Source organism: Artemia sp. Qi Xiang Cuo, chromosome 14 (genome assembly GCF_049724085.1).
Source record: "Artemia sp. Qi Xiang Cuo chromosome 14, ASM4972408v1, whole genome shotgun sequence".
Classification (NCBI taxonomy): domain Eukaryota; kingdom Metazoa; phylum Arthropoda; class Branchiopoda; order Anostraca; family Artemiidae; genus Artemia; species Artemia sp. Qi Xiang Cuo.
In genome coordinates this window covers 16,829,852-16,854,020 of record NC_142807.1, presented here as the reverse complement: position 1 = coordinate 16,854,020, position 24,169 = coordinate 16,829,852, and the positions used below count along the sequence as shown (strand labels likewise).

The following is a 24,169-nucleotide window of genomic DNA, read 5'->3' as shown; positions in this document are numbered from 1 at the left end:
TACTAAGGCTGATGGTATTAATGTGAATCTTTCAGGGACTGTTAAGGGGGGTGTTGGGCTAAGTTAAAACACACTTGATCGGGTTTTGTACATGTCAGCTATCTAAAAGACATATCAGCAATATATCAGAAACGGCTCAAATTATTATGCTGAAACTAACAGGGAATGAGGAGGGGATGTGGAACTAGACCGAAATGTCACAATGTGAATACTACTGCTACTACAACTTCTCCCAATCCTCTCATATAACTTCTGCTACAATGACTATAATAATTGCTAATGCTAAGGGCATTAGTAAGATTTATTAGGGAAGGTGGTGCTGAACTGGATCAAAACACACTATGTGCATCCAGGTAATCAAAAGGAAATATCAGCACTGTCAAAGGAAATACATACAATAATAGGATGAAGTTTTCTTCACCTCAAAATGGCCAACGAAAACCAATGGAGAAAAGAAATCGAACTGAATTTTTTTATCTTACAAGGAAACTTTCAAACTGGACTTTTGCTCCATAAATTTCTGCAAGGGAATAAATATTAGTTGTTCAATCAGAAGTGATTTGCATCTCATGTAATAGACCAATTTAAACTTCAAAAGACTTTAGCATACCTATGAGATGTGTCTAGAAAACATAAGTCACCTAATTGTCAAATCTGCAAAACTTGTGAGTCCCAGCTTTCAAGGGCTGGGCCTCAAAAACCTCAAGATTTAAAACATTTTTTACAGTTTTTTTATTCTTTAGATAAATTGCCATTTTTTGTTATTTATGACCCCCTCCACCAAAGAAAATAAGGTACTTTTGTATTATAGATAAGATTTATTGCCAAAATCCTGCGGGCCATAGCAACACAGAATACAGTCTACAAACAAAGCTCAGGAAAAAAAATACAACTTTAGATAATATAAATAAAAAAAAAAGAACAAGAACAAAGAAAAACAAAACGACAAAAAACAAACACATTAAGGCTGTACGAGTATGAGTTTAGTATCTGAACTAAAAGGAACTAACTTATAAACCTAATCGGATTATCTTTTGTACTGTACTGTGTTAGATTGCGCAATTAACTTGTGGATTTAATTGTGAGGGATTGTTCACTTCACACAAAGCGAGTTATTATTTATCATAGTGAATAATTTAGTTCCATAACTGAATATTTACTTTTGGTCAAGTAACCTTGAATTAAGACTGATTAACAGTTCGTGAATCTGTAGTGTCTCGTCAGAATAAATGTCGGGAAAAAAAAACAGCCCCTAAGGCTACCACCAGATGAGGAGAATGAGGAGAAAAAATAAACCTGGAAGAGGACAACACGAAACACTTTTTCGGTAATGACCCTTCGCTGCTCGCTTAAAGGATATAAGATTGTTTGAATTCCGAATGTCTAAGGGGAGTGAATTCCAAATAGTCGGTACAAAAATTCTAATAAAAACAGAAGTTCTTTTCGTAGAGGGCGCTTCTTGGACTATGTCACAAGAATGTTGTGTGTTGTAAGTGTGCAAATCTTGATTTAATGCAAACAGATTCTGAAATGAACATGGAAGGAGGCTACTGAAATACTGCCATGTGGAAATCTCGAGTGTTAGGCACATCAGATATTCTGGCAAATTTGATATGGAGGCTAAGGCCATCTGTGTGTTGAACCAGGGATTTAATTTGAACTACTTCACTTTGATTTATCTGAACTCTTTTATTACAAGTAAGAAATTTACTTGGTCATATGGAGCACCCGTAAGACAAATGGAGAGGAAAAATAGAATGATAAATCATTTTCAGGATTTTTTTAGGGAAACGAAATTTAAGACGGCGGATGACTCCAAGGGACCTTGAAAGTTTATTACCAACTAATTTTGCATGGTCTTTCCACGAAAGATTCCCATCAACTACAAATCCAAGATATCTACTGGTTTTTATTCTATTTGTGTAGAAGAAGCTATGTGGACTAGAAGCTGCTTTTGTCTGGAAAACTCTTTTCTGGATCCTCATGTCAGGTAGCTGACCTAAATTACTTCTCAAAAGCATATTTATTAGCCTATAACCCCTTAAATTAAAATCTTCTGAATGCCTAGACATCCCCCTTAATGCGCTAAAATTTACACCCAAATAAACGAATTCTTCTTTAACCTCTAACGCCTTTCCTCCAAAATTAAAATGAACCTCAGAATCAACATCCCCTTTGCTCATACATACTAGTACTACTGACTTCTTAGCGTTCAACTCTAAATCCTTCTTTTCTAAATAATTTTTTATTATATCTTATTTGCTTCTGAGGATTATCTCTACTATCCGCCACTAGAGCTATGTCATCCGCGAATAACATACATGACAGTCTAAATCAATCCAAAGATAAATAAGGGGCTCCAATAATTATCATAAAACTATCTAAATCATTAACAAACAAGGAGAAAAGCTTAGGAGTACATCCTTGTTCGGACACTTGCATATTATAAGGCACGCCCTCCAGAATTTGGATCTATAGATCAGACAATAACCAGGATGAATCTGTCAGTATTTAAAAAAAATTGGCTCAGGAGTTGAAACCACGTTGTAGGTATATTTTTATTAAATATTTAATATATAGAGACGGTATTTTGGTTGGGTTAGGTATTTAATATAATGCGGTCTATGCGACCCCCTATCATAATTCTTTTTTGTAGTTTTAATACATTTGTTACTAAAGTATTGTATTTTCATAATATTTTGGTATATTTCATTAAGATTAATCTAACTCCAATTCTCGAGTATGTACACTATAATACATAAGTACCAAAAATTGGCCCCCTCTTGAGCTGAATTTCCTTTGCTTGTGCCTGTCTCTAATTGAAGTTAGTTATGTATTATTTATGTATTATAAAGTTATGTTTTAGAGTTATACATTATTATGTATTAAAGTTAGTTTTGCATTATAAAGGTTGAGATGGCTAAAGCACGTTGTGTGGATGAAGGATGACAGATTGCCGGAGATTGTCTTTTTCGGCCAACTGTCTAGGGCTAAACGGAAGCAGGTCGTCCTCGTCTGGGGTGGGAGGTCGTCATAAAGAAAGATTGAAAGGAAATGGGATTTTCCTGGGAGGGTGTAAAAAAAGAGGCATTGAACAGATTGGGATGGAGAGGAGCGTGAATAGCTGTGTTGGCCTCAGATTGCCTGGTGCTGCGGTGAGTTGTTAGTAGTAGTAGTAGTAGTATGTATTATTATTTTCTTCCCTTTTTAAAAATAAAAATATTCATTTAGTCAAAAGGCAAGAATTTCGGCCCTCTTTTTCAATCCGTTCTCCGGCCCATCCCCCAAGTTAAAATCCTATGTCCAAAAGAAAAATTAAATCGCTCTTCGAATTTCATCTTGTTCTTCCATATCATTTCCAGGGCATTACAGATACGCGAAGTTAAAGTTTGTTATTATGTTTTGGAAAGCTGTGCGTAATCTTGGACTGGGGCCAAAACAGATTGTTTTCGGTTGTATTTTAACCAGACCTTACAGTGCATGAACTGCAGTATTTTTCTAGTCCATATCAGAGAAACCCGAAGCTATTTTGCCAAGCTTTTTATTTTCTTTGGGCTATGTTTCTGCTTTCGAGTGGAAACTGGGTTCAAGAGGACAAACAAGCAGTCACCCCTTGCCCATTTAAGCTAGAAAAATCTAAAAAATACCTAAGGAGTCTGACCTACCCCTGAATCAGTCATCAAAATATTCTCTTAGAATAGTCGATGGAAAAATTTATAAACCCAAAAAAAGGAACACTTTTCTAACCGGTCCGAAAGTCGTGCCATCTATTTTTATAAGCCATTCATGTTTGCGGTTTAGTTTTTATTTCTTTTTCTGTGTTTGTGACTGAGATAAAGGGATGGCATGAATCAATGAGAGGACTTTAACATTCCTCTCATTGGTAAAGAGATGAAGGGCTACCTTCTTTCTTAATAGTAATAATAAGAAAGCTACAGCAATAAAGTTGACCAACGGCAAAAAATCAACCTTTGAAGTACGAGTGATCCAATATTTTTTTAAACACGCATCAGTCATCTTTGAAGAGTTAATAAAAGTGTATGAAATAAGTTTTAAAAATTGTTCGCTGTAACATACTGTAAGTATAGAGCGAGTCGTCCTAATAGTAACAAAAACCCTTAAAAGCGAATTTTGATAGTTTTTCTTAGAAATAATTTCTGTTTACTTTGGGCTCCTTTTCTTCTTTCACAGTAATTTCTTTTCGCTTTAAATATAATATCTACTAGAATTAATTTTTTTTTCATTTTAATTTTCATTGTCTCTTGAATTCTCGCGAAGAAACTGTTTTTATCTTATGCTAACGACTGACTTTTATTTCAGAAAAATCTAATGGAGGTGTTATTGTTCCTGGAATTACAGCAGAAACTGCCCAAGTTGGAGGAGAAGACTTGGGAAACTCCAAAAGTAAGCACAAAATAATTTTTAAATCAGCTTCTTTCTAAGAATTTTCTATGGTGTTCCTTACTTGCAGTTGAAAAAAAATTTATTTCTCCAGGAAAAAAATAATTTTATTTAAATCTAATTCTTCTATTAAAAGTTCCTCCCATGTAAAATCCCCCCAACAGAAAATTTTCCATGGACAATCCCATCCTTGATACCTTCTCGCGAACAAATCCGCCCGAAGATTCTCCTTAGCATACTTATATTTGATTTTTTTTTTGTTTCTGTTGATTTTTCAAATCATGTCCAAAATCCCCCCTCCTCAGAAACTTTCTCCTGGGATCCCTCCCCACCCCCCAGTTGAAAGTTGCTCCCGTAGACAATTACCCATGGAGAATTTCTCCCATTGAAAATTTTTCCCACGGGAAATCCCGTCCCCATTGAAAAATCCTCCATACACTTCCAGCTGCGCTGAAAATTTTCTCCGGAAATTTTTTTCTTTCCGGGAATATACCCCTCTGTAAAATATCCCCTGGAAATTTACCCCGAGAAACTTCCCTCCCCATGAAAAAGATCTCCCCGTAGAAAATCACCCCCACAAAAAATCCATTGCTTATAGAAGAAATGAAAGCAAAAAGAAGAAGAACAATAAAATAAAAAAAATAAAATAAAAAAAAAGCAGCTAGGCTCTTTATAGATACTGATGAAGAATAAATTTTTAAACCATTTAAAATCTTGGGATTTCTTTAAAACCATTTAAAGTCTGGCCCAAGCAAGCGGTGCCAAAAATAATAAAAATGATTTAGCTCATTTAATGCGGTTAAGGTAGGAAATGAGGTTAGCAGCTGGTTTTGAATTAAATCAGGAATTAAGCAGGGTTGTGTTCTATCACCCTTTATATGGATCATTTTGACGGACTTTGTCTTAAGGAGCACATGAAAGGCAATGAGAGACCACGGAGGCAAATGGGGAGGAAAAAGTCTCCTGGACTTGGATTATGCTGATGATTTAAGTATCCTAGATGAAACTGTAGCAAAATGAATGAGTTTTTAGAGGTTTTCAGAGTTCAGGGCGGTAGAATGGGTTTAAAAATTAATATTAAGAAAACTAAGTCACTAAGGCTAGGAATAAGTGAAGATGAAAAGGTGACGTTGGATAATGAAAAGATTGATCAGGTGGGCAGCTTCACTTAGCTTGGTAGTATTATTAGTAAAGATGGTAGGAGCAGTGAATATGTTAAAAGTAGAATAGCCAAGGCTCAGGGTATTTTTTCACACTTAAGAAAAAGTTGGAAAGAATAGGAAGATAAGTCTGCAAACCAAGATTAGAATATTAGAAGCTACACTGATGACAGTGGTCAAATATGGCTCTGAAGCATGGGCGCTCCGAAAAGCAGATGAAGATTTGCAACATGTTTTCCAGAGAAATTGCTTACGAATTGTTTTGGGTACTCGGCTGACTGACCGTGTTTCAAACTGTAGGCTGTACGAAAAATGTTCGTCAATCCGCCTTTGTAGGGCTGTAATGAGAGAAGAGTCGAGATTATTAGGACAAGTCGTGCGGATGAAAGATGACAGATTGCCGAAGTTCATCATTTTTGGCCAACCTTGTAGGTGTAAACAGAAAGCAGGTCATCCTCGTCTGGGGTGGAAGGACGTCATGAAGAACAATTTTAGGGAAATGGGAACTTCCAGGGAGGGTGTAAAACGGGAGGCTTTGAATAAATTGGGATGGAGGAGGAGCGTGCGTAGCTGTGTTGGCCTCAGTCGGATTGGTGCTGCGGTGAGTTGTTAGCAGTAGTGGTAATGCCTAATATGATGAAATAGTATTCCTGGCAGAATTATTATTCTGAGGCTATGTTACTTCCAATACTTCAGTTCAATTTTTTTCAATTCTTGAAATTTTTTCAAGTAATATTTGGGGTATTGTGAAATTGTCAATGACAACACTGCTTAACAGACTATTGTATACTCTTACACATAAACAAACACAATAAAATCCAGATTTCTTTTTTCACCACAAAAAGTCAAAATCCACAATGGGTGCTCGTAAATGATGCGGAACGCACCTAAGGAGTGAAGTTAGGTTAATCCTAATGAAATATACTACAATATGATGAAAATGTTATGCTTTAGTAACAATATTATGGAAACTACAGCGATGAATTGTGGAAAGCAGGCCATCCACAACGCATTATATTAAATACCTAACCACCTACATATTAAATATTTAATTAAAATATACCTGCAACGTAGTTTTTCCACTGAGCCTAAGCTAATTGTCTCCGAAAAAAAAAACAGTTAAACCAGTTTTCTCAGATCTTACATATCAAATTCTTGAGTATGTTCTGGATAATTAACAAGTACCCCGAAATGTACCAAGCATAGCTTATTTTTTATTTTCTTCCTTGTTTTTGTGAACTTGTTCTTTGACCTACTAAAGCTAATTTTGTGATTAAGCCATTCGGAAGCGTTTATTGGCAATACAAAGTCTGACTCAGGAAAGCGGCGCATTTTAAGAGACTAAGAAAAATTTTGCAATTCATTATAAATTTATAAGTGATTCTTCATGAATTGGAATTAAACCCCAGTTCTTCTAAAGAAATCAAATGAAACACGTATTTTGATTACGTTCAAGATACCTTAATTATGTCGGAATTAGACCCTTTAAACCGGATTATTGAAGGTATGTGGTTCGTTATTAATGCTAGCTGGGAAGTCTAAAGTGAGTAACTTTCAGATTTACTATAAAAAAAAAAAAAAATCCGACTGAATTAAGATTTTAATTCTCCTATATAATAATCAGAATTTTCTTGACGATTTTTTTTTAAAGAATTTTGTCATGGGGATGCTCTGACGATAATTTAAGAGCTTCCTTGGATATGACTTTGGATGGGTAACAAATGTTTTGGAAAGGGTTAATTATAATATATATAATAACAATAATTGTATTTTTCCAGATGATTTAAAATAGGTTTTCTGAGCAAAATTCCGCGAGGCTGACGTTCGGAAAATTATTTACTGGCTTTCATTAATCAAAAGAGGAATGAAAGAAAGAAAGAAGCTGATTGGATTTGACTGTTAAATTTAGTTAATTATTTAATTTAATTATTATTTAATGACAATTATTGAATGCAAGCAAATTATTTTCAAGATATATCAAACATCATTAATTCAAATTATTAATCATTTGTTGTTTATGTCAGACAGGCGAAGACATTCGAAAAATCCCTTCCTCCGTCAAAATTGTTTAAAAAAAATGCACTTTTCACGTTTGATCCTCCTGGGTAAAAACTTCTTCCATACCCTCAGTAGAGGAGGGGGTGCTACTCCGGGACGAACCACGTGGTTTATGGTTTTTGTCAATGAGAATTTGAAAAAACAGGAATTTTGTCACATTTATGTATGTTTTCTTGGATGGTTATGTGTGTTGGTCGATTTATTTGATGTTTTTCATGGATGTTTAATGGTTTTTGTCAGTGAGAATTTGAAAAACAGGAACTTTGTCACATTTATGGATGTCAACAGCAATTCATGTCTGTTATATGGTTTTCTCAGTGAGAATGAAAAAACAGGAATTTTCTCACTTGGAAAAACATGAATTTTGTCACATTTATGGTTGTTTTTATGGATGGTTATGTGTGTTGTTCAATTTATTTGATGTTTTTCTCGGATGTCAAAATCAAATTATGGATGTTTTATGGTTTTTGTAAGTTAGAATTTGAAAAACAGGAACTTTCTCACATTTATTTGATGTTTTCATGGGTGGTTATGTGTATTGTTCGATTTATTTGATGTTTTTCATGTCTGTTTTATGGATGATCCAGAAATAGTATTTGATGTTGTTGTTCAAGCCAAATGTTATGAGTTTCCCGGAAACAGTTAGATCACATGTTTCCTTCTCAGCCAATCAGAGGGCTTTGTTTACATATTAGCGGCGGAGTGAATATAAAGAAAGGATTTTTGCTAGAGTTTTATTAGTCTGTGACTAGAATTCACGGAGTGAGCAGAAGAAGAACAGTTTGACTTTAGTCATTTGGATATATATTTGTGTTGATGGTGATGAGTGGAATGTTTACCCTATTAGACGTTGATAGTGGAGTTGATAATAATAGTACAAGAGCACCAAACATTGCGGTGGAAATCACGAAAGGATCACGTCTTTGTCTGGAATGGGATGCAGTATATGCAAGATATGTGATATCCTTGAGCAAATTTAAAATGGAGGATCAATTATGTTTCGCCGCTAAAGTTGATATAGCACATGTGAATAGACTTCAATGTGCTTTAAGTGCATTGGTGAAACATATTGATGACAATAAACAGTATCGCTAATTGTATATGCTCTGTATTATTGATGTTGTTGTTGTTGTAATTATTCAATAAAAATGTTTCGAAATCGAAAATGTTCTCTTTCTTTTCTGGTTAGGGCTAACGAATCAGGGTCAGTCTAGAGTCAGCAGTCGGAGTGAAAGGACTGAAAAATGAATAAATTTGAGAAAGAGAGAATTAGATCAAATCTAGTGTTTATGCAAAAACATTTGATTTTGGATGATGATTTTCTCGAGTTATCTCTTAAACGCAGGATATTCTCTTGTCGGGAAACAATTGACAATATAATGAGGAGTGATTCTCCCCCATTGGACTATTGTATGAAACTTTTAAAATGCGATTCAAATGCTTATAGTCAATTTATAGATATATTAATTGAAACAAAGCAGAATCATATTGTGGATATACTTTTGAAAATATTGCCAATGGATTCAATGTAGATGGCGCCCCCATCATTCGAAAGAGGTAACGTCACAGAGCTACTCCTCTCTCCCACCATTTCCCTCTCGTTGAATTTATCGAACGGAGAGGATTAGTTTCGTTTTAGCTGTGAGTGAGTTGACATCGGAAACCGAAAAATGTTCTATATATGTCCATTGTGCATGTACACTCTTGGCAGTTGGAATCAATGTGAGAATGGTACAATTTTTGATGACTATAGTGAAAAGTGTAAATTATGTAATCCTTGTAAATTACATAGAGGCTAAGCATTACAAATTAAAGGATGTAATTCATGTCTTGAGGAGGTGTGTGACTCTCATCCTAGAGGGCACCTATGCTCCAATTGCCATTACGATAAATGTCATCAGTGGGAGAATACTTACCCCGCTATGATTAGAAAGAATCCCAAACGTGATTTCAGTTAATTTCTACAATAATGGTATCGTTACGGAATTAAATTATTCCTGGAAGAGGAATCTGGTCTACGATTCAACTGTTGAAGTAACAAGACAATCTGGTTTCTACGACATCGTTGTGATGACACCACCTACTATGACTATAAACCAAGTGATTCTTATTTGGCAGTTACGGAATGTGATTCACCACTTGAAAACACTGTATGTGATATTGCTTCGAATAGACAGATTGAAACTCGTGAATTTCATAATATGAATGCAAATAGCATCATAGACTATACAAAGAGATATGACAAGAGTGGAGTTACATTGTACTGTAGAAAATGTGACCCTGACTTTGCAGTCAATCAAGATCAATAAACAGTGAATCCAAATGATTTACCAGCATTAGTGGTTCGCGATCGTTGCCTATAGAACGAAGATAAAGAAATCTAAAGTGAAGATTTAAAGACATTGTTGTATATATACACATTTTATTAATAAACAAATTCACAAACATTTTTTAAGCACTTTACTCTTAGGGCACTGAAATCAATACTATGTAGGTCAGAGAGGATATTTTCCACTAGAAAGTCATTCAGACGTGGATTGTCACTATAAATGTGGAGAAACTGCTTGTAAGTATAGCAACGACATCGGAAAACAAAATATAGTAGTGCATGGAAGCCACAGCTTTTAGTCGTTAGATCCTGCACCCTCTTTCGATTTTGAATAATAGTTTTCCTACTGCTCTCTATATAGTTGCTGATGTGAGGTGTGTAGAATGTGTAGGGTAGACCAAGAGGATCAAAAAATTCAATCGTCTTCATTGTTTGAAAGATGCACAGCCAATGACCCGTCAGCACAGTCAACGGACTGCTATTAACAATAATCAAGGTATTGTTGACACGTTGAATTTTTCCAAGATAGTCCGAGGGCAGACAATAGGATTTGTACTGGGACATGTTGGGGTCCATATTAAATACATTGATTATTTGACTGGTGTTCATGGTGCCAAGTCTAGTAGAACACTGACTTCGGGAGTGATTTCCCAATAGGTTTCATATTGATTTAGTGAGATTAGGGCAATACTCTCAGCCAATGGGTCGGTAAATGTACACTCTAAACGCACACTTCCTGTACGTACTATACTCATATCCTGTGTACCCGACAAATCCAGTACAATGATACCATGTGTTTTAGCAAACATATCTTCGGTTATACCATTTTCAAATAGTTGAGAGTCATGATCTAGAGTTTGCATGGTCAACTCGTACAGTGTTCTATAGGATTTATCAAAAGATAGATTGTAGAGTGGGATGCCGTTTACTTTGCACACAAGAGATGAAAGTCCAAACATCTCGAATTTATGTGGGCATTCAGTCCACGATCCTATTGCACTGGCGCTTTTTACAAAGGCCGAAGCCAATTTTGATGGTATTTCACCATTGATAAAGGTTGAATCGGTGAAGTTGCGTGACCCCATGGCAATATGATGCTGATTGGTGATTGTATGAGGAACAAGTAGTTTAATATTGTTGCCATTGGCTCTCAGTTTTTCCACGGCCAAAGCAACAGAACTCATAACCTGTTGTTTGCGTACATGACGTATTGCCGAGGTGAGGGAGAGACTTACATCAGGATTGCCAGCAAGTTCTTTTCTCAATATGAAATTGGAGGGTGCAAGCGTTAGTTTTATATCCACTTTAACAGTGGGCGGCAGCCATTGGGGTATATTAAATAATTTATTATACATTTTTCCAACTAGATGTAATTCACTAGGTGTAGCATTTTTAAGTACATTTCAACTATCATTATTGGCAATATATTCATAACTATTGAAGGTACCTTGCAATTATTTGTATGAATTAGACGTCATCAATAAAAAGTGCATGTATCTAGTGTAATTCAAGATATCGTTGCTTGTGCTCAGCAGTGTGTCATTTCTATAGACACTGATTTGACGAATTGGATTGTTCAATATACAATTTTCATAGAATATTCCATCCGCCCGAATCGGCATTGTATTATCGGATATCCGGACTTTCATTTGCAAATCTATAAATGTTAAAGACATTTCCATAAAGAAGTCTTCATTGGAATAAATTTGAAAGTGGATATTATCGGAGAGGTGTTGTTGTGGATAGAATTGTTCATAGTATCCATGCTTGACACTCACATCAACATTTTCAGCATTGAATAGATTCACTGAGGCGGTGATTGATGGTTGGGAATCCTTATGTGGTAGTTAGGACATCTTAGGAGAAGAAATCTAGTTTCAATATGACAGTTTTCTTGCGGGGGCTTATGTTTACACCACGTGTTGGCTTTTTTCTTCTTTTCTTTGACAAAGGGGATGATGTCTTTCGTTTCCGTCCTGAGCAGAGACTGATGAGTGATGCATTGTTTCTTGACCTTTTTAAACCTTTACCATTCTGTTTTAATCTCTCGCCAAGGGTTCGCGCACTGGACCTAAGATTTTCCGAAGCACTTTTTTTAAAATCCTTGCCAGAGCCCCAATCGTATAGTTTAGAGGACGCAAAATCTGCCGCAGCCGGTACAAGATATTTTCTAGCCAGCTGTAGTGAAGAGCGAAACAGCTTAGCAAACCAACTGCCAAGACCATAGCCAGACATTGGCGAGCGTCCTTTGTAGTAGTCCATTCCATTACCCCGGTGTCTCGGGTCAAGAGTATTAACATAGCAGTCACTATCAGGACAAGTGAATACCACTTTTCTATTAGACATCTTGTATTTGAACGATGGGTCGAAAATGACATGTAATAACAGCTAAACCTTTTGAAATTGCTATTGGATCACCTAATTCAGTTCTTAGTGTTAACTGACAGAGTTCCAAATAGGAAGTGTTTACGGGAATATACTGAAGATGCTTTATATTGTTGTGGTGAATATTTTCTCGATTGGTTTTTCGTTCAAGAACTCGTAAGAGGGGAACATTTGAATTACCAACCCGAGATGTTTCCACAAATGAAGCATAGAGAAATATACAAGTGTCTGTAGAGAAGGCAGGTGGGTAGTCAGCGAAAATGAAATTAGTGTTTCCGGCACTTTTACCATTGATTATATTGAGCTTAAACCCAAGAACATCTTTTAGATTATCATTGAAAATAACCTTTTCATTAGCAATAGGTGAACTAATGTAGATCTTGCCCTCCTCCTTTGAATAGTTGAAATGAAAAGCTCCTGTTTTACGAGCGGAAATTCTTTCATTAATAGAACGACATAAATCGTTCATACAAGTGAGTTCCTCGTAGGGTAATTCAACGTATGGATAATCCATCCAATTGATTTTTTGAATTTGTTCCTACAAACTGTCTGTTGCAGACAACAATATAGTCTGATTTTTATTTCATATTAACTATATTTTCCGAGTGTGTCGGAGCTATTTTTTAGACTACAGTCGACAATATACAATTCATACTTTCCGTCGAATTTGATGGTGGGGGAGAGTTTCGAACAAAAATCACTTGTTCTATTCAGTTCGTTTTAGAGATGATCAGAAACATTGGACATAAAAGTCACAGAGAAATCATAGGGCCTTGTTAATATCTTCAATACTGACCCAATAATCAAAATCTGAGTTGTATCCTAGCCAGCAAACAACAAACTGATTCTGGCCGTGGCGTTTACGACTAATTGATATATTTTCAGTTTGATACATTTCACTAGTGTTTCTAACTGTTTTCAGTTCATATTCATAAGAGCCGCCAATAATCTCATCATCCTTGGCGTCTCACAGTCGATAAGTTATGGGTATGGTGTCCCGAATTTTAGACACTTTAAAAAGTTCGGTGCTCCATAAATAATTCCCCTTTTCAAAAATATTGGTGGTTCTATTAATTCGAACAGTATCACCAACATTGAATTTCTTCTTTTTTTTCTCTTTTTCACCCTTGGAGTATTGCTTTAGAAAATCATCAAATGCATTTTCATTGTAATTAACATCCTAAGGGCTTGAGTTGGACAGGGGTCGTTGGGGTCGTTGATTATATATCTCCAAGATTTTATCGAACTAAAGAAAAAAATCCGGGGAATTTTTCAATTTTAAAAATATTTGTAATTAAATTAAATTATTTATTTTTAATAGTTAGTACCAATTAGCCTTTATCTGACTGTGAATATGAGATTGTTTTTCATTATATTTAAAAATAGACCTTTGCATTTGTGGATTAACAAATTCACTGCCATGATCTGATTGAATTTTTCTATATGAATCCTGTTCTAGAATACTTTCAATTGCACTATCAACATCAACACTTCTTATTGTCTGTAGTGCACTTGCATATTCATAGCGACTAAAGACACTGATTGTAACTATAATATATTTATAGGGCATATTGTGACGTTGTTGAACTGCGTCTAAAATTAAAAGTTCCATTTGCATTATATGCAGAGGGAAAAAGGCTTTAGTTTGTCGATATTGGTTACTGCGAAGACTGTGATCATGATGGAGTGTGTAACTTGCTTCATTTTCTAGAGACTATTTTGAATTTTTCAGTGTGTTGGCGTCGGAAACAGCTTTGGAAAGTATTTTGGGGGAACTTAAACTTCCTGTGTTGCCAATGTTTTCATAGACACCTTTCAAAATTTCATCCATTTCGAGCGTAAACACGTAGTGTAATGTCCACTCCCCTTTTGCACATTGGGGAGTGAATCAATTCGTATTCGCATTTGACTAGCAATCACAGGTGTTGTAAAATCATTGCTGCTGCTGATAGTATCTTCAAATATTGAATCTTCTTCTTTTTTAAATGGTGTTGGAGGTGGAGGACTATATTCTCTTAGTTTCTTTAGAATTTGCTTATTGCCAATAAGACTTTTGGGAAAGTTTGATATACACAGAAAGGTGTATAGATTATCGTCAAAGGATAAAAGTCCTTTACGATTTGTCTCCATATCGCAAATTAAATCAACTAGATTATAACTATTTCCCTGAATTATAATTTATTTCCCTGTGCTCTTGAATTGAACTTGATCACCCGTTTCCAACAAGAGATAAGATAACACTCTTTTACTTTATTCTCGATAGGAGAATGTCAAAAGGTTCCCAATTTTTAAAAAACTTAAATTCAAGTTCGTCTCCTTTGAATGCAGTGCTGCAAAATCTTGTGGTCATTATTCCTATTTAGAGGGATCGGCGACGGGTCTCTCACAATAAGGTTTATGCTGGTCCACACTTCGCAATGCATCTTGAAGTAAAAGTTGTTTTTTGTCATCGGAAATATTCTCATCGTTAATGAATTGGCTTAGATTGTCTTCAAAATGCTCGAGGGGCGAGAGGACAAGTTCAAATGGTGTCAATTTATGTGGTTTTGCTATTCTCTTTCACTAGAGAAAACTGTTTACAAGTCCTGCAATTATCGGTAGTAAAAGTGCGAAGAAGCTACCGCCTACCTGAAGGAGCCTTGTTCGTTTAATATTTTTCACCTTTTTTTTAAAATCCCAGGCGCGGACCGGGGAACGATTTTTGGTTGTCTGTTTTCTAAAAACTTCTGTCAGTTGAACATTGCCCTCAGTTAAATTTAAACGAAGTTCAGATATTAGATTAATGAAATCATTGTCAACCCCATGTTTGAGTATAGCCTTCATAAGAAATGGTTTTGAAGTGCTTAAAACGGAAAACAGATGCCGTGGTTTGTGTAGTTTCTTAAGTGTCATAATGGCGACTAATAGTCTTGTCTACTGTTCACCGGAAGATATACTGTAATGTTAGTTTTGAAAATGTCGGTGACTACACGTAGATCCTGGGGCGTGCTCTGATTAAGATCCAACAAAAAGTAACCGTAGGGCTTGCTAGTCGCTTGGGTGTACGCTGACAACAGACCTTTCGGGGTACCGGGCTATATCTGCTTAATGAGAGTTATGACCGAGCTTGAAGTCCGCACGACTTAATAGATAATATAAATGGTGCAATTCAAAGCAAGGGTTTGCATACATTTGCTCTGATGAAACAGATTGTGTAGAACTAGAGTAGCAGATATGTGATCATGATGAGAGTGAACGGTGAACAGTTGTAGCATTTCCTGTGAGAACTGTTCAATGGATTCAGCCAAATCATCAATAATCAACCACGAGTTGGATTCAATACTATTGAAAACATCAAGTCATCGTATAATTTGTTTTGGTATGGTTGTGGCAATTGCTTTTATTTTATCATAGGACTCCTGCCAAATACTATAGCACTAGTAGATTTTTTTTGGCTTTTACAAAAACATTTTATCGCAATTTTGAATTATTCTAGTTAAAAACGTTGTCTTCCCTGATATTGAGGGGTAGCACCGAAACGATCTTAAGGGTGTTTTAAATTGATACATGCTGCTGTTGGGGATAACAGTCGGAATACAACTGACTCTAAATGATATGTGCTCAATGAATAAGTAGTATCAAAAATTTTACACATATATTTATCTATTGAATAACAACAAAAAAAAACAATATTTCAATGCGGTATTTATTTCGACACCGTATGAAAACAAATATTAACAGTCAACATGAACTGCAGAAGAATAAAAATAACACTTGTTCAAAAAGAGCAATCGACAAAATATCTACAGTGGTCAACATGAAAACTCAATTTGTTCAACATGAACACGGGGCAATTATGACAATTTATAAATAATCGCTTATTGTCTTTAAAAACACTTTTCTGTACAACACCTTATGTAAAATAAAAAAAACACTTTTTTTCCATCATCATCAACACTTTTCTATACAACAATTTGTGTCTTTAAACACTTTTCTATACAATAACACTTTCTATAAAACAGAAAATACACACACACACTTGGAAATTGCTAGCACCGTTTAGAATTATGAATTTAACGGTGGTGTTCCCCTCCCCCCGGGCCGCGGGGGCGACGGCCGGCGGGCCACCGGCGGGACCCCCACCCCCCCTGGGCAGCCCGGGGAAGGGACCCCCCCCCCCCCGGGGGCCGCGGGGCGAAAAACAAAAGTTGTAGTCACGGCTATAGGTTAGTTGAGGTTGAGTTAGTGGTGGTGATGTTTAGTGCTTGGGTTAGATGAACAGTTGAGTTAGGCTAATTTAGGAAAGGTTGGAGTGGTGGTTAGTTCAGATTAGGTTAATTTTTTCGCGGCCAAGTTGATTGCGATATTCTACGAATTCAACTTTGTCTGAAATACGATAGTTACCGTGGGGTAGGACACTTAAACCATTCTGGAGCACATAGACCTTGTCGGATATACACAACATCGCATTCTTTTCCACTCTCACAGTATATTTTCTATACTGTAGAGAGCGAATTTCAAGCACTTGTGCTCTCGGCACTAGGCCACTTTCTACACAGTCTCTGTACACGCTCATGTTGAAATTGCTCTTTACAAAATGTGTAGGCACCCCTTTACACGCCTTCTTTTCGTCCCCACTATGAGTTTCAACGCAATAAACTTTGGGACCTGGGAACACCCCCCTGGATATCAAATCACTCCCCGTCTCTGATTTTAACATTAATAGTTGGTTGGGGGCTTGAATTTTCACTAGCTCGGGGTAGAGTGATGGATTCCAGTTGGTGAAATCCATTCGCGAGCTGATGTGCACCCCCTTTTGCAAATCACCCAATAAATCCAATTCAGTCCCATTTACCTTTAACAGCAGAGAATCTTTATCCCCATAGAAAACTTGAGCCTCCCCCTCCAGGGGCCATTGCACTTTGCACACATTTTAAATGAACAACAATATGAGCTTTTTGGAGATTTCTAGTACTGAAGTGCCTCCTGCGATATTCTTGTTCAGTACTATATCACACTTTCGCCTGTGTAGAAGAACCATACCAGTCTCTATGCTCGTGAACGATGTAAAATTAGGGTCGGAAATAATTCGTGCACACTCTAGAGGGTGAGTCACGACGTCGCAGTAAGATCTATTACGAACGCTTTCACACATATTGCGAAACACTGAATTTAGGATGAGCTTATTCATGTCCGTTAACACCTTTTAGTGTGCCTTAGAGCGTTTATCGAAACAGGAATCGATACATATTTTCAAATCGGGTTACTGATCGAAATGTAAGACCCTATGTATTTATGTGATCTTTAAATAGTTTCTAACCAACCAATGCAAAAGCACATGGTGAACAACGATATTCTCTTTATGGTGCAAATCAGCAGTCAGTTTCTGTTTAGTGGGGGTCCAGTGCATCCCCATATCCCCAACCAATGATCGATTGTAGGGGCTCAGAGAGTCCCTGCTCACTGGCCTATTGATACAGGGAAAGACAAAATCTTTGACTGAGTCATGAAGCGCCAGCGGAATGTGACCATCAACTTCAAAGAACCATACTTGTGGTCCATTGTCCTCGACGATGTTAATGTCAGGGAATTCACAAGGATTCTCAAGCCATTGATAGTTTCCACACGGCAAAGAGTAGTGTGACATTGCCGAGGGATATAACGAGTTCATGTCCAAGAACACTGCATTTGACTTTGCACCGGTGCTTTGTCCGCTCGGATCGGTTGATAAGACGTGGTTCCCATGAAAAAAAGCCACTTCCCTTATTGAACACAATACAAAAACGTGCTGATCCAAGTTAGTGATTAGACATATGTCACCACTGAAAATTTTTAATATTAAATCAATCACAAACTGAGGTGTTGAAAAATTCTATCCTACATCTAACCTAAAATATGAATGGATCTGGTCTATGTTCTTACAGATTATATATAACAGAGTTAGAACGTCACTGGCCAAGAACAGTCTACAATAATCCCACCCATTTTTACAATCCCCCTTCGACCACACCTTCTTGGCAAACTCATACTCCTCGGCTGTGCATTCACTGTTGGTCAGTGAATTGTAAAAAGCTTCAAATGGAGGTAGTTTCTCCTCACTTAAGCGTGCGCCAGAACAGTAATACTCGTATGCATATAGACCTTTGCAGGTCAACAGGTCATACATTTCACTGTCTGGAAAGGGCTGTATAAGCAAGGGACAGTTATCGAAATTGTCACTTTTTTGAACTTAAATCAATTGAATCAATGCCTTGGGGAAAAAACTAAAGGACTCTAAAAACCTGATTTTATTCCAGCACAAATGCCCATTATCCACTGCCTGCCATTTCAGTTCGAGACGCAATAACTTCTCGGCTGATTTGGGAATTATGCTCTAGGTAAATGAACTATTTACCCATGGATCATCTCCTCCCCTTCCCACCCTCTGCATACGTGCCAGTGCCAGTAAAATAAATTTTAAATCATAATTGGAATTATGAATAAAAACAGGGATAAAAAACTGCTGGCTAACATTTAAATTACACGATTGATGCGCAACTCGTCTAAAATTACTACCCCCGAGGATAGTTCCTGCCCCAAATGGTCAAGATCTCTACCGGGCGCCCTGGCCCGACGTGGGCCTGTTGGCCCCTTAGCCACCACGGCCAACTCCCCCGTACCCACCCAGCCGCTGTTTTTTTTTTTAATAGCGAGACGATCCTCTGCAGACAACACCAGTAGATAATGGGTATTTTTCAAGCGCAAAATGGGACCATTAGCAGTGCCACTCAATTATGTCAATGTCTTGTCTATGCATTCATGTCCCTCGTCCAATTTTTCAACTATATCTAACAACTGCATAATTTTATAACTATCTCATTGTACTTGGACGGCGGACACCACGATGGTCTGGTGTTCTTTGACTCGGTTTGGATATTGGGGGTCATTCACCTCCACCAGCTTAGCCTCACAGTCCAAAGATATTTTGTCGCACAGGAGAAGGGTATTTTAAAAATTTTTAAAACGTAGAATGGCCCTATCCCCTGAAACCGTTTCCACTGTCTGGTAGCAATGCTTGCTACAATGCTTCATGTGACCCCCTAGTTTCATATCACTACGGACTTGTGACATGCATGTTGGACAGTAGAAACACTCCCCCCTATGCGTACCACCCCCCATCACTCTACTAATGTCAGTGTTAGGGTTAAAATGACCAAGTGTGTTCGGTTGACTAGGTGGTGTGTATAGCACCCAAACCCAGTGTTTAACCAAATCAACTGAGGACCCCTGACTGTGAAGACCACCCCCTTCTTTTTTAAACTAACACCATCTTCAAATTCAGTATCATATTGTACCACAGTAACACCAATATTCAAGTGAGACTTAGCCCTTTCAAAAATATCAATGAATTGAAGCGTTCCTGGAAATTTTCCTTCTAACCATGAAAAATCTACAATGGGGAAACTGGATCCCTCCTTCCCGTGCATAGCCCAAGCGTCTACATTCGTCTTACTAGCGTCCCGAGTTAGAGGCTCAAATGCTAAGATGAGGACAGCATACTTGAAACACATTTGATCTGTTTCAAAACAAATCCTCTGGACACCTTTACAAACTACTCGATCTGGATTATATTTTAAAACTGTCTCCCTTTCATATCCCCCACCTGCCCCCCCTCTTAAAATAAAATCTGTCTTAATGTTACATATATTAACACTTAAATTTTCAACAAATAAAACTACTGAGCCACTTCTGTTTTCATTAAAGCTCTCGAGATGCGTTATAATTTTATTGACCCAATCCATGAAAGCTCCCTCAAAATTTTATAGATTTGGATAAACCAAACGCATCTTGGAATGTATATAATGATAGTAAACTTCGCTCTTTCCCTCATTTAAATAAAAAACCTTTAAAACAACGGAGACCTTAATTGAATCCCTCCACCACACCTGAATGTGATTCTCCAGACGTGCACAAATTTTATGTACATAGTTGTGTACAATCTTTATAGGGTCAAAAACAAATTTTTCCCCCATTAGTGAATTAAAAGGGTCCCCAAACGTCGCAGTGTAAACCGCTATATTATTTAAAATGCGGTTGGACGGCTGACAGTCTGTGAGAGGTGGACCCCTGGCGGGGAGAGGATACATTTCCCCCCCCGGGGCCCGACTGTGGAGAGAGGAAGGCGTGTCAGTCGCTTGAAGTGGGGAACAGTTCTTGTCCTCTGAATGTGGCGGGTGTCACCTCAAGCCACCGACAAAATCATCCAACAGCAGCATAGTATTTGGGCTTAGCAGTGCTAAGTCTGAATCTGAATTATCTACATGACCCTGCTCAGCTGTGCTATTATCAACATTTAAAAAAAAATCACTTAAAAGGTCATCAATGTTAAATGATATTTCTAGGGAATTACCACGCCATTCACTGATAGTAGATACTTCATTGTTGTAAATCCCCATAGGCGCTTCCTCTCCTTCTCCAACTGACGAGCAGGGGGAGATGGCGAGTATGGAACCCGGACAACCTTTAAATGAAAAAATAGCTTATTTTCAAAGTGTTCAAATCCTCCCCTACTGTTCAAAATTTGGATTACTATTTACATATTTTTAAAACGTACTTAGTAGTAGTAGTAGTAGCAGTATGCACATAGTAGCATTTGCTTAATTAACTGTTCCCCTCAACTATCGATATTCCTAAAGTTCAATTTTCAAAATTAATATATGATATTTACAATCTAAAACGCCGCTTTATATAGAATTGACAATTTGATTTTGTTCAAACAACTCCACCCCTCCCCAAGGTCCGCTATTAAACCCCTCCCCCCAGAGCCGGTCATCGTGGCGCTTCCCGCAGTGCTTCCCGGGCCCTTCCTGGACTCCGCGCCGGCCCCACCTTAATATAAGATATTTACAATCTAAAAAATGACATAGTAAGTTTTGATTTTGCTCAAACAATCCCTCTAAATAAAATTTCATATTAATACTCTTTATCTGCTTTGGAAAAAAAACATGATTTGAAATGGATAGCCATCTCCTGTCATAATACACAACTCATTCAGATATAAAGTTTTTTTTTTATAATATTTGTAGAGGCAAGGTGAACCATTTGCTTACATCGCAATAGAAATAACCAAGACGTACTACGACCTGAATATAGTGTCTTTTTTGGCTTCACTAATCTAATTTAGCATAAATGCGACTGCACGCACTAGACATGATTCAAAAGGGAGGACTGTATATTTCCTTTGGGGAGAAAAAATCTTTCAATATTCCCGCCGAGATATACTTTTACGCAGTGTTCGAAAATGTTGCATGTAGAAAAAGACTATAAAAGTTGGAAGAAATTGATAGATATTTCTTTATGAAAGGTAGGAAAAAAATGCTTACATTTGCATATCCCGGCTGCACTTGGGCATCCGAAGGACCAGGTAGTGCATGCTGGAGGGCCACTTCCTGACCTTGCATAAGTGGGGCAGCTCTTAGAGGTCCAGGCAACGTATGATGGAAGGTGGACGGGCCGGCTGCGTTACATTCTTGTACAGATGATTGCACTTGTTTTGGAGGCTTCGACCAGCTACCATATTGCCGGACAGTAGCCTTTGCAGGGCCCGCATTATTGACCCTCGCTTTCTTGGCGAGTGGAGGCGATGGACATTCTTCACAATTTGCCTTAAAAAGAAGGGAAAAAATTAGTATTTAAATAATTTGCCCCTTTTTTACAGGAAGAAAGTTAGCATCATCATCAATATAATTTTGTTTAGAAAAGGCATTTATCACTAAGAAATCAAAACGTAAAAAAAAATTTCGTGAAATATACTAATTTCATCCTTTTTTGAATATGAGAACGAAGAATTACGACTCACTGAGCCGTTCAAAAGCCGACATAGTTTGTATATTTATCACACCCCCAGAAAAACAGCCCACGGACAAGAACCCCCATGGAAAATATCCCTGAGAAAAGACATGGGAAAATATACCCTCCCCCCACCGACAGATATCGCGTACTTGTTAATCGTATTAATGCGACTCACAGAATCATTCAAAAGCCGGCCTAGGTTGTATATTTATCAAATACCCAGAAAAAAAAACAGCCCCCGGAAAATAACCCCCCCGGACAATATCCCTGAGACAAGACATGAAAAAATTCCTCCTCCCCCCCCCGATCGAGATCGCGTCCTTTTGAATCTGAGAAATACGTCTCTCAGAGCCGTTCAAAAGCCGACCTAGTTTGTATATTTATAACACCCCCAGAAAAACAACCCACTGAAAATCACCCCCACGTAAAATATCCCTGAGAACAGGCATGGAAAAATACCCCCTCCCCCACCGAAAGAAATGGTAAAAATGCTATTCAATTTACACATAATAAAGCAATGTATCTTTTTCTTAAACTCACTCCCCTTACTTTTGATGCGAAGAAACAGTTTGTTTTCACCTTAGAATGGATGTGTTAGAGTTGAGGCCTTGTCAACCCCCCCCCCCGTTCACCAAGGTCCTAAAAATATTGTTAGGCATTAATTTTAGAAATAACTCTTTTCCTTGCTTCCATACCAAATAGAATTAAGCAAAGCCTGTAACCACACAAGGTTAATTAACAATTATCTCTTTTTTCACGCGAAACTAACCTTCTCAGAGAAACCTTTGGTTAAGTCGCTATCCAAATTCTTGTATATTTATCAAAGCCGGATATACTTTAAAGGGGGTGTCATAGGTTATCAGTAGATAATTAAATTATTTCAATATATCTTTATTTCAAGCAATAGCAGGCATTATATTAAGGGATTGACAGAAACTTGAAAGTTGATTTTAGATAAGATACGTAATTAATCGAAAAAAGAATTATGGTTGTAAACAGAGGGGTAAGGAAGGATGGGGTTTACATAACGAAAAAAGAGCGTATTTTTACACTTTTTATCGAGTATAAACATCATATAGGGACGTTTGTATAGGGGGGAGGGGGGTTTTACCCGAATATAGTAGAGGGTGACCACGGAAAACAATTTTATTTTGAAAATAAAAAATGAAAACAGAACTTACATTGCTAATTGTGGCTGCCAAGGCTTCAAATTCATCAATAATTTCATGTGTTCTATCCATTGTGTTCTGGAACTTTCTGATAATTTAATCACATTGCATGCCCGTTATATACGAAATCTCAAGGGTGAATTGTTATGTAACGGGGAAATCATATGTAACCAGCCCTCTGATTGGCTGAGAAGGAGGATGTATCCGACTCGCTGATTGGCTGAGAAGGAAACATGTGATCTAACTGTTTCCTATTCCAGGACACCTTGACATTCATCCCTAGCATGCACTTGTCCAAAAACAACAATAATAAATAAATCCCTCAGGCCTAAAGATTAAAGATGCCATGTTTGTTTCTTAATTCCCCCCTCGTGAATCAATAATTTCCCCTAGCTATTATGTAAATCTAGTTTACAGGCTAGGTTCACCTAAAGATCAAAGAAGCCATGTTTGTTTCTTAATTCCCCCACTCGTGAATCAATAATTTTCCCCTAGCGATTATATAAATCCAAGTGAGAAAATTCCTGTTTTTTCATTCTCACTGAGAAAACCATATAACAGACATGAATTGCTGTTGACATCCATAAATGTGACAAAGTTCCTGTTTTTCAAATTCTCACTGACAAAAACCATTAAACATCCATGAAAAACATCAAATAAATCGACCAACACACATAACCATCCAAGAAAACATACATAAATGTGACAAAATTCCTGTTTTTTCAAATTCTCATTGACAAAAACCATAAACCACGTGGTTCGTCCCGGAGTAGCACCCCCTCCTCTACTACCCTCCAAATTAGCTTAGGCTTATTTGTTTTTTGGCTAAATTCCACAATGTTATGTTCCAACAATAA

The 24,169-nt window shown here is 37.2% G+C and overlaps 1 protein-coding gene across 8 annotated transcripts in view; it reads left to right on the top strand.

Annotated features, from left to right (window-relative positions):
• sbm (L-type amino acid transporter sobremesa) overlaps positions 1 to 24,169 on the top strand; it is a 301,361-nt gene that overhangs the window by 98,910 nt on the left and 178,282 nt on the right. For all 8 annotated transcript variants that reach the window (XM_089100815.1, XM_089100818.1, XM_089100817.1 and 5 more), the window contains exon 2: positions 4,321 to 4,404. In XM_089100815.1, the coding sequence (XP_088956941.1) occupies positions 4,321 to 4,404 (84 nt within the window). The remainder of the gene's footprint in view (positions 1 to 4,320; positions 4,405 to 24,169) is intronic.